General features: G+C 56.2%; 1 protein-coding gene across 1 annotated transcript in view; it reads right to left on the bottom strand.

Moving 5' to 3' along the window:
• Positions 1-2741: 2741 nt before the first annotated feature.
• Positions 2742-12280, bottom strand: part of LOC141245028 (uncharacterized) — a gene marked incomplete at its 5' end in the record, with an annotated part of 309664 nt that continues 300125 nt past the window's right edge. The window contains 2 exons of the mRNA XM_073669044.1: positions 2742-3635; positions 3887-3937. Of these exons, the coding sequence (XP_073525145.1) occupies positions 3019-3635; positions 3887-3937 (668 nt within the window). The remainder of the gene's footprint in view (positions 3636-3886; positions 3938-12280) is intronic.

Raw genomic sequence — 12280 nt, forward strand, 5'->3', positions numbered from 1 at the left:
GCGTGAGCGGGGAACACACAGCGTGGACGGGGAACACACAGCGTGAGCGGGGAACGCACAGCGTGGACGGAGAACACACAGCGTGGACGGGGAACACACAGCGTGGACGGGGAACACACAGTGTGAGCGGGGAACACACAGCGTGGACGGGGAACACACAGCGTGAGCGGGGAACGCACAGCGTGGACGGAGAACGCACAGCGTGGACGGGGAACGCACAGCGTGGACGGGGAACGCACAGCGTGGACGGGGAAAACACAGCGTGAGCGGGGAACACACAGCGTGAGCGGGGAACACACAGCGTGGACGGGGAACACACAGCGTGAGCGGGGAACACACAGCGCGAGCGGGGGAACACACAGCGCGGGCGGGGAACACACAGCGTGGACGGGGAACACACAGCGTGGACGGGGAACACACAGCGTGAGCAGGGAACACACAGCGTGGACGGGGAACACACAGCGTGAGCGGGGAACACACAGCGTGGACGGGGAACACACAGCGTGAGCGGGGAACACACAGCGTGGACGGGGAACACACAGCGTGGACGGGGAACACACAGCGTGGGCGGGGGAACACACAGCGTGAGCGGGGAACGCACAGCGTGGACGGAGAACACACAGCGTGGACGGGGAACACACAGCGTGGGCGGGGGAACACACAGCGTGAGCGGGGAACACACAGCGCGAGCGGGGGAACACACAGCGCGGGCGGGGAACACACAGCGTGGACGGGGAACACACAGCGTGAGCGGGGAACACACAGCGTGAGCGGGGAACACACAGCGTGAGCGGGGAACGCACAGCGTGGACGGAGAACACACAGCGTGGACGGGGAACACACAGCGTGGACGGGGAACACACAGCGTGAGCGGGGAACACACAGCGTGGACGGGGAACACACAGCGTGAGCGGGGAACGCACAGCGTGGACGGGGAACGCACAGCGTGGACGGGGAAAACACAGCGTGAGCGGGGAACACACAGCGTGAGCGGGGAACACACAGCGTGGACGGGGAACACACAGCGTGAGCGGGGAACACACAGCGCGAGCGGGGGAACACACAGCGCGGGCGGGGAACACACAGCGTGGACGGGGAACACACAGCGTGAGCGGGGGAACACACAGCGTGAGCAGGGAACACACAGCGCGAGCGGGGGAACACACAGCGCGGGCGGGGAACACACAGCGTGGACGGGGAACACACAGCGTGAGCGGGGAACACACAGCGTGAGCGGGGAACACACAGCGTGAGCGGGGAACGCACAGCGTGGACGGAGAATGCACAGCGTGGACGGGGAACACACAGCGTGGACGGGGAACACACAGCGTGAGCGGGGAACACACAGCGTGGACGGGGAACACACAGCGTGGACGGGGAACACACAGCGTGAGCGGGGAACACACAGCGTGGACGGGGAACACACAGCGTGAGCGGGGAACACACAGCGCGAGCGGAGGAACACACAGCGCGGGCGGGGAACACACAGCGTGGACGGGGAACACACAGCGTGAGCGGGGAACACACAGCGTGAGCGGGGGAACACACAGCGCGGCCGGGGAACACACAGAATGAGCGGGGGAACACACAGCGTGAGCGGGGAACGCACAGCGTGGACGGAGAACATACAGCGTGGACGGAGAACACACAGCGTGAGCGGGGAACACACAGCGTGAGCGGGGGAACACACAGCGCGGCCGGGGAACACACAGAATGAGCGGGGGAACACACAGCGTGAGCGGGGAACACACAGCGTGGACGGGGAACACACAGCGTGAGCGGGGAACGCACAGCGTGGACGGAGAACACACAGCGTGGACGGGGAACACACAGCGTGGACGGGGAACACACAGCGTGAGCGGGGGAACACGCAGCGTGAGCGGGAAACACACAGCGTGAGCGGGGAACACACAGCGTGAGCGGGGAACACAGAGCGTGGACGGAGAACACACAGCGTGAGCGGGGAACACACAGCGTGAGCGGGGAACACAGAGCGTGGACGGGGAACACAGAGCATGGACGGGGAACACACAGCGTGGACGGGGAACACACAGCGTGGACGGGGAACACACAGCGTGGGCGGAGAACACACAGCGTGGGGGGAACACACAGCGTGAGCGGGGAACACACAGCATGGTCGGGGAACACACAGCGTGAGCGGGGAACACACAGCGTGGACGGGGAACACACAGCGTGAGCGGGGAACACACAGCGTGGGCGGGGAACACACAGCGTGAGCGGGGAACGCACAGCGTGGACGGAGAATGCACAGCATGGTCGGGAAACACACAGCGTGGAACGGGAACACACGGCGTGGACGGGGAACACACAGCGTGAGCGGGGAACACACAGCGTGGGCGGGGAACACACAGCGTGGGCGGGGAACACACAGCATGGTCGGGAAACACACAGCGTGGAACGGGAACACACGGCGTGGGCGGGGAACACACGGCGTGGACGGGGAACACACAGCGTGAGCGGGGAACACACAGCATGGTCGGGGAACACACAGCGTGAGCGGGGAACACACAGCGTGGTCGGGGAACACACAGCATGGTCGGGGAACACACAGCATGGACGGGGAACACACAGCATGGTCGGGGAACACACAGCGTGGTCGGGGAACACACAGCGTGGTCGGGGAACACACAGCGTGAGCGGGGAACACACAGCATGAGCGGGGAACACACAGCGTGGACGGGGAACACACAGCATGGGCGGGTAACACACAGCATGGGCGGGGAACACACAGCGTGGGCGGGGAACACACAGCGTGGTCGGGGAACACACAGCGTGAGCGGGGAACACAGCGTGAGCGGGGAACACACAGCGTGGTCGGGGAACACACAGCGTGAGCGGGGAACACACAGCGTGGTCGGGGAACACACAGCGTGAGCCGGGAACATACAGGGCAGGGAACATACAGTGCGGGGAACACATATCTGTCCTGTGCTCTCCCGTGTATTGGACAGTGGACTCCAGTGCCCCCTGTGGTCAGCGAAAGCCTGGAGGCTCCGGCTAGTAAAGGTCATTAGATTCCAGGTGGCTTTGGTGGTCAGCGGGTGAGTGGTATGGGTGGTCAGCAGGTGAGTGGTATGGGTGGTCAGCAGTTGAGTGGTATGGGTGGTCAGCAGGTGGGTGGTATGGGTGGTCAGCAGGTGAGTGGTATGGGTGGTCAGCAGGTGAGTGGTATGGGTGGTCAGCAGGTGGGTGGTATGGGTGGTCAGCGGGTGAGTGGTATGGGTGGTCAGCAGGTGAGTGGTATGGGTGGTCAGCAGGTGGGTGGTATGGGTGGTCAGAAGGTGAGTGGTATGGGTGGTCAGCAGGTGAGTGGTATGGGTGGTCAGCAGGTGGGTGGTATGGGTGGTCAGAAGGTGAGTGGTATGGGTGGTCAGCAGGTGAGTGGTATGGGTGGTCAGCAGGTGAGTGGTATGGGTGGTCAGCAGGTGAGTGGTATGGGTGGTCAGCAGGTAAGTGGTATGGGTGGCTCCTTACTCCCCTCGAATTCAGCAACCTTCTTGGCTGTATATTCATTTCCCAGGCTTCTCTTGGGAGCGGGGCACCGGGGTAAAGGCTGCCAACATTCATGGGACGTGGCATCATGGGTAAAAACGGAGAACGAATGAAATCCGGACCTGGAAGAAAAGGACGAGACTCATTATCGAGGACAATTCCACCCACCGGCTGCCATCTGCACTTCACCCTGAGTTACATCATGCATCACTCCAGTCACCTCCAGAGCTGCACTCGCTTCCACTGGTTAGAAATAAACTGAGAAACATATAGAAAATAATCCTCCTGCCATAAGAGCAGCAGATGAGGAAGCTGAAAGCGTAGAGGGGGCAGAAGCCCGCCGCTCTACAGTCCCTACCTGTGGGGTCATTACCTGGAGGAGGGGGTAGGAGTAGTGGGCTGCTGGTCCCAAGAAACGGATGGGCTGAAACATAGAAAACACAATCAGTGTAAAGCATTAGTGCAGAGGACAGCAGTATACAGGGTAGATACAGTATATACTATATACACAGGTCATGTATGTACACAACGGCGTCACCATCTACAGTTAAGGGCAAAAATTACAGACTTGCATAAATTTTTGTTCTACATCCGATATCGCGGGAAGTCCGGCAGCATCGGCTGTGAGTAGATGATTGAATTAAGGCCCCGTCACACTAAGCGACGCAGCAGCGATCCCAACAACGATACGACCTGTCAGGGATCGTTGCTGCATCGCTAATACATCGCTGGTGAGCTGTCAAACAGGCAGGATCACCAGCGATCAGGGGAGCAGCGATATCGTGGAAAGGATCGTTCCACGATGTCCTGCTCCCGTTACCAGCCTGCTGCAAGCAGGAGCAGGCTGGTAACTATGGTAAACATCGGGTTACTAAGTGCTCGTGTGCCCCTAGTAACCCGCTGTTTACCATGGATACCACTCTGCTACGGTGCGCGGGAGCCTCCACGCACCGTAGCAGAGTGGTATCCATGGTAAACAGCCGGTTACTAAGTGCGCGCGTGCCCCTAGTAACCCAATATTTACCATGGTTACCAGCCAGATCGTTGGTCCCGCTGGTCACACACAGCGATGTGTGCTGGCCAGCTGGAGGCCAACGACCAAAAAATGGTCCAGGACACTTTGCAGCGATCAGCGACCTCTCAGCAGGGGCCTGATGGTTGCAAAGTGTCACACATATCGACATTGCTGGTGAGGTCGCTGGTGAGTCACCAAAACCGTGACACAGCAGCGACCTCGCTATGTGAGACGGGGCCTTTAGTGAGGTGTCTATACAGTATGCTGGGAAGATGACTGCCCACCGTGAGGCAGACTGGACGTCTCCAGTCCACACCAGGGACAGCACATGGCAATGCTAATATACAGTATGCTGGGAAGATGACTGCCCGTGAGGCAGACTGGACGTCTCCACTCCACACCAGGGACAGCACATGGCAATGCTAATATACAGTATGCCGGGAAGATGACTGCCCGTGAGGCAGACTGGACGTCTCCACTCCATACCAGGGACAGCACATGGCAATGCTAATATACAGTATGCCGGGAAGATGACTGCCCGTGAGGCAGACTGGACGTCTCCACTCCACACCAGGGACAGCACATGGCAATGCTAATATACAGTATGCCGGGAAGATGACTGCCCGTGAGGCAGACTGGACGTCTCCACTCCACACCAGGGACAGTACATGGCAATGCTAATATACAGTATGCTGGGAAGATGACTGCCCGTGAGGCAGACTGGACGTCTCCACTCCATACCAGGGACAGCACATGGCAATGCTAATATACAGTATGCCGGGAAGATGACTGCCCGTGAGGCAGACTGGACGTCTCCACTCCACACCAGGGACAGCACATGGCAATGCTAATATACAGTATGCCGGGAAGATGACTGCCCGTGAGGCAGACTGGACGTCTCCACTCCACACCAGGGACAGTACATGGCAATGCTAATATACAGTATGCTGGGAAGATGACTGACCGTGAGGCAGACTGGACGTCTCCACTCCACACCAGGGACAGCACATGGCAATGCTAATATACAGTATGCTGGGAAGATGACTGCCCGTGAGGCAGACTGGAAGCCTCCAGTCCACAGCAGGGACAGCACATGGCAATGCTAATATACAGTATGCTGGGAAGATGACTGCTCGTGAGGCAGACTGGACGTCTCCACTCCACACCAGGGACAGCACATGGCAATGCTAATATACAGTATGCTGGGAAGATGACTGCTCTTGAGGCAGACTGGACGTCTCCACTCCACACCAGGGACAGCACATGGCAATGCTAATATACAGTATGCCGGGAAGATGACTGCTCGTGAGGCAGACTGGACGTCTCCACTCCACACCAGAGACAGCACATGGCAATGCTAATATACAGTATGCTGGGAAGATGACTGCTCGTGAGGCAGACTGGACGTCTCCACTCCACACCAGGGACAGCACATGGCAATGCTAATATACAGTATGCCGGGAAGATGACTGCCCGTGAGGCAGACTGGACGTCTCCAGTCCACACCAGGGACAGCACATGGCAATGCTAATATACAGTATGCTGGGAAGATGACTGCTCGTGAGGCAGACTGGATGTCTCCACTCCACACCAGAGACAGCACATGGCAATGCTAATATACAGTATGCTGGGAAGATGACTGCTCGTGAGGCAGACTGGACGTCTCCACTCCACACCAGGGACAGCACATGGCAATGCCAATATACAGTATGCTGAGAAGATGACTGCTCGTGAGGCAGACGGGACGTCTCCACTCCACACCAGAGACAGCACATGGCAATGCTAATATACAGTATGCTGGGAAGATGACTGCTCGTGAGGCAGACTGGACGTCTCCACTCCACACCAGGGACAGCACATGGCAATGCTAATATACAGTATGCCGGGAAGATGACTGCCCGTGAGGCAGACTGGACATCTCCAGTCCACACCAGGGACAGCACATGGCAATGCTAATATACAGTATGCTGGGAAGATGACTGCTCGTGAGGCAGACTGGACGTCTCCACTCCACACCACTGACAGCACATGGCAATGCTAATATACAGTATGCTGGGAAGATGACTGCTCGTGAGGCAGACTGGACGTCTCCACTCCACACCACTGACAGCACATGGCAATGCTAATATACAGTATTCCGGGAAGATGACTGCTCGTGAGGCAGACTGGACGTCTCCAGTCCATACCAGGGACAGCACATGGCAATGCTAATATACAGTATGCTGGGAAGATGACTGCCCCCGTGAGGCAGGCTGGACGTCTCCAGTCCACACCAGGGACAGCACATGGCAATGCTAATATACAGTATGCTGGGAAGATGACTGCCCGTGAGGCAGACTGGACGTCTCCAGCCCACACCAGGGACAGCACATGGCAATGCTAATATACAGTATGCTGGGAAGATGACTGCTCGTGAGGCAGACTGGACGTCTCCACTCCACACCAGGGACAGCACATGGCAATGCTAATATACAGTATGCTGAGAAGATGACTGCTCGTGAGGCAGACTGGACGTCTCCACTCCACACCAGAGACAGCACATGGCAATGCTAATATACAGTATGCTGGGAAGATGACTGCTCGTGAGGCAGACTGGACGTCTCCACTCCACACCAGGGACAGCACATGGCAATGCTAATATACAGTATGCTGAGAAGATGACTGCTCGTGAGGCAGACTGGACGTCTCCACTCCACACCAGAGACAGCACATGGCAATGCTAATATACAGTATGCTGGGAAGATGACTGCTCGTGAGGCAGACTGGACGTCTCCAGTCCACAGCAGGGACAGCACATGGCAATGCTAATATACAGTATGCCGGGAAGATGACTGCCCGTGAGGCAGACTGGACGTCTCCAGTCCACACCAGGGACAGCACATGGCAATGCTAATATACAGTATGCTGGGAAGATGACTGCTCGTGAGGCAGACTGGACGTCTCCAGCCCACACCAGGGACAGCACATGGCAATGCTAATATACAGTATGCTGGGAAGATGACTGCTCGTGAGGCAGACTGGACGTCTCCACTCCACACCAGGGACAGCACATGGCAATGCTAATATACAGTATGCTGGGAAGATGACTGCCCCCGTGAGGCAGACTGGACGTCTCCACTCCACACCAGGGACAGCACATGACAAAGCTAATATACAGTATGCTGGGAAGATGACTGCCCTCCGTGAGGCAGACTGGACGTCTCCAGTCCATACCAGGGACAGCACATGGCAATGCTAATATACAGTATGCAGGGAAGATGACTGCCCGTGAGGCAGACTGGACGTCTCCAGTCCACACCAGGGACAGCACATGGCAATGCAAATATACAGTATGCTGGGAAGATGACTGCCCCCCATGAGGCAGACTGGACGTCTCCAGTCCACACCAGGGACAGCACATGGCAATGCTAATATACAGTATGCTGGGAAGATGACTGCCCCCCGTGAGGCAGACTGGATGTCTCCAGTCCACACCAGGGACAGCACATGGCAATGCTAATATACAGTATGCTGGGAAGATGACTGCCCGTGAGGCAGACTGGACGTCTCCAGTCCACACCAGGGACAGCACATGGCAATGCTAATATACAGTATGCTGGGAAGATGACTGCTCGTGAGGCAGACTGCACGTCTCCAGTCCACACCAGGGACAGCACATGGCAATGCTAATATACAGTATGCTGGGAAGATGACTGCTCGTGAGGCAGACTGGACGTCTCCAGCCCATACCAGGGACAGCACATGGCAATGCTAATATACAGTATGCTGGGAAGATGACTGCCCCCGTGAGGCAGACTGGACGTCTCCAGTCCACACCAAGGACAGCACATGGCAATGCTAATATACAGTATGCCGGGAAGATGACTGCCCGTGAGGCAGACTGGACGTCTCCAGTCCATACCAGGGACAGCACATGGCAATGCTAATATACAGTATGCCGGGAAGATGACTGCCCGTGAGGCAGACTGGACGTCTCCAGTCCAAACCAGGGACAGCACATGGCAATGCTAATATACAATATGCCGGGAAGATGACTGCCCGTGAGGCAGACTGGACGTCTCCAGTCCACACCAGGGACAGCACATGGCAATGCTAATATACAGTATGCTGGGAAGATGACTGCCCCCCGTGAGGCAGACTGGATGTCTCCAGTCCACACCAGGGACAGCACATGGCAATGCTAATATACAGTATGCCGGGAAGATGACTGCCCGTGAGGCAGACTGGACGTCTCCAGTCCACACCAGGGACAGCACATGGCAATGCTAATATACAGTATGCTGGGAAGATGACTGCTCGTGAGGCAGACTGGACGTCTCCACTCCACACCAGGGACAGCACATGGCAATGCTAATATACAGTATGCTGGGAAGATGACTGCCCGTGAGGCAGACTGGACGTCTCCACTCCACACCAGGGACAGCACATGGCAATGCTAATATACAGTATGCCGGGAAGATGACTGCCCGTGAGGCAGACTGGACGTCTCCAGTCCAAACGAGGGACAGCACATGGCAATGCTAATATACAGTATGCCAGGAAGATGACTGCCCGTGAGGCAGACTGGATGTCTCCAGTCCACACCAGGGACTGCACATGGCAATGCTAATATACAGTATGCTGGGAAGATGACTGCCCGTGAGGCAGACTGGATGTCTCCAGTCCACACCAGGGACTGCACATGGCAATGCTAATATACAGTATGCTGGGAAGATGACTGCCCGTGAGGCAGACTGGACGTCTCCACTCCACACCAGGGACAGCACATGGCAATGCTAATATACAGTGTGCTGGGAAGATGACTGATCGTGAGGCAGACTGGATGTCTCCAGTCCACACCAGGGACAGCACATGGCAATGCTAATATACAGTATGCTGGGAAGATGACTGCCCGTGAGGCAGACTGGACGTCTCCAGTCCAAACCAGGGACAGCACATGGCAATGCTAATATACAGTATGCCAGGAAGATGACTGCCCGTGAGGAAGACTGGACATCTCCAGTCCACACCAGGGACTGCACATGGCAATGCTAATATACAGTATGCCAGGAAGATGACTGCCCGTGAGGCAGAGTGGACGTCTCCAGTCTAAACCAGGGACAGCACATGGCAATGCTAATATACAGCATGCCAGGAAGATGACTGCCCGTGAGGCAGACTGGATGTCTCCAGTCCACACCAGGGACTGCACATGGCAATGCTAATATACAGTATGCTGGGAAGATGACTGCCCGTGAGGCAGACTCGACGTCTCCAGTCCAAACCAGGGACAGCACAAGGCAATGCTAATATACAGTATGCCGGGAAGATGACTGCCCGTGAGGAAGACTGGACATCTCCAGTCCACACCAGGGACTGCACATGGTAATGCTAATATACAGTATGCTGGGAAGATGACTGCCCGTGAGGAAGACTGGACATCTCCAGTCCACACCAGGGACTGCACATGGCAATGCTAATATACAGTATGCCAGGAAGATGACTGCCCATGAGGCAGACTGGACGTCTCCAGTCCAAATCAGGGACAGCACATGGCAATGCTAATATACAGCATGCCAGGAAGATGACTGCCCGTGAGGCAGACTGGATGTCTCCAGTCCACACCAGGGACTGCACATGGCAATGCTAAAATACAGTATGCTGGGAAGATGACTGCCCGTGAGGCAGACTGGACGTCTCCAGTCCAAACCAGGGACAGCACATGGCAATGCTAATATACAGTATGCCGGGAAGATGACTGCCCGTGAGGAAGACTGGACATCTCCAGTCCACACCAGGGACTGCACATGGTAATGCTAATATACAGTATGCTGGGAAGATGACTGCTCGTGAGGCAGACTGGACGTCTCCACTCCACACCAGGGACAGCACATGGCAATGCTAATATACAGAATGCTGGGAAGATGACTGCCCGTGAGGCAGACTGGACGTCTCCAGTCCACACCAGGGACTGCACATGGTAATGCTAATATACAGTATGCTGGGAAGATGACTGTCCATGAGGCAGACTGGACGTCTCCAGTCCACACCAGGGACAGCACATGGCAATGCTAATATACAGTATGCTGGGAAGATGACTGCCCGGGAGGCAGACTGGACGTCTCCAGCCCACACCAGGACAGCACATGGCAATGCTAATATACAGTATGCTGGGAAGATGACTGCCCGTGAGGCAGACTGGACGTCTCCACTCCACACCAGGGACAGCACATGGCAATGCTAATATACAGCATGCCAGGAAGATGACTGCCCGTGAGGCAGACTGGATGTCTCCAGTCCACACCAGGGACTGCACATGGCAATGCTAATATACAGTATGCTGGGAAGATGACTGCCCGTGCGGCAGACTGGAAGTCTCCAGTCCAAACCAGGGACAGCACATGGCAATGCTAATATACAGTATGCCGGGAAGATGACTGCCCGTGAGGAAGACTGGACATCTCCAGTCCACACCAGGGACTGCACATGGCAATGCTAATATACAGTATGCCAGGAAGATGACTGCCCGTGAGGCAGACTGGACGTCTCCAGTCCAAACCAGGGACAGCACATGGCAATGCTAATATACAGCATGCCAGGAAGATGACTGCCCGTGAGGCAGACTGGATGTCTCCAGTCCACACCAGGGACTGCACATGGCAATGCTAAAATACAGTATGCTGGGAAGATGACTGCCCGTGAGGCAGACTGGACGTCTCCAGTCCAAACCAGGGACAGCACATGGCAATGCTAATATACAGTATGCCGGGAAGATGACTGCCCGTGAGGAAGACTGGACATCTCTAGTCCACACCAGGGACTGCACATGGTAATGCTAATATACAGTATGCCGGGAAGATGACTGCTCGTGAGGCAGACTGGACGTCTCCACTCCACACCAGGGACAGCACATGGCAATGCTAATATTCAGAATGCTGGGAAGATGACTGTCCGTGAGGCAGACTGGACGTCTCCAGTCCACACCAGGGACAGCACATGGCAATGCTAATATACAGTATGCTGGGAAGATGACTGCTCGTGAGGCAGACTGGACGTCTCCACTCCACACCAGGGACAGCACATGGCAATGCTAATATACAGTATGCTGGGAAGATGACTGCTCATGAGGCAGACTGGACGTCTCCAGTCCAAACCAGGGACAGCACATGGCAATGCTAATATACAGTATGCTGGGAAGATGACTGCTCATGAGGCAGACTGGACGTCTCCAGTCCACACCAGAGACAGCACATGGCAATGCTAATATACAGTATGCTGAGAAGATGACTGCTCGTGAGGCAGACTGGACGTCTCCAGTCCAAACCAGGGACAGCACATGGCAATGCTAATATACAGTATGCTGGGAAGATGACTGCTCATGAGGCAGACTGGACGTCTCCAGTCCACACCAGAGACAGCACATGGCAATGCTAATATACAGTATGCTGGGAAGATGACTGCTCGTGAGGCAGACTGGACGTCTCCACTCCACACCAGGGACAGCACATGGCAATGCTAATATACAGTATGCTGGGAAGATGACTGCCCGTGAGGCAGACTGGACGTCTCCAGTCCACACCAGAGACAGCACATGGCAATGCTAATATACAGTATGCTGGGAAGATGACTGCTCGTGAGGCAGACAGGACGTCTCCAGTCCACACCAGGGACAGCACATGGCAATGCTAATATACAGTATGCTGGGAAGATGACTGCTCGTGAGGCAGACTGGACGTCTCCACTCCACACCAGAGACAGCACATGGCAATGCTA

Source organism: Phyllobates terribilis, unplaced genomic scaffold (genome assembly GCF_046119375.1).
Source record: "Phyllobates terribilis strain yellow unplaced genomic scaffold, ASM4611937v1 Scaffold_1__5_contigs__length_1240528914, whole genome shotgun sequence".
Lineage (NCBI taxonomy): Eukaryota > Metazoa > Chordata > Amphibia > Anura > Dendrobatidae > Phyllobates > Phyllobates terribilis.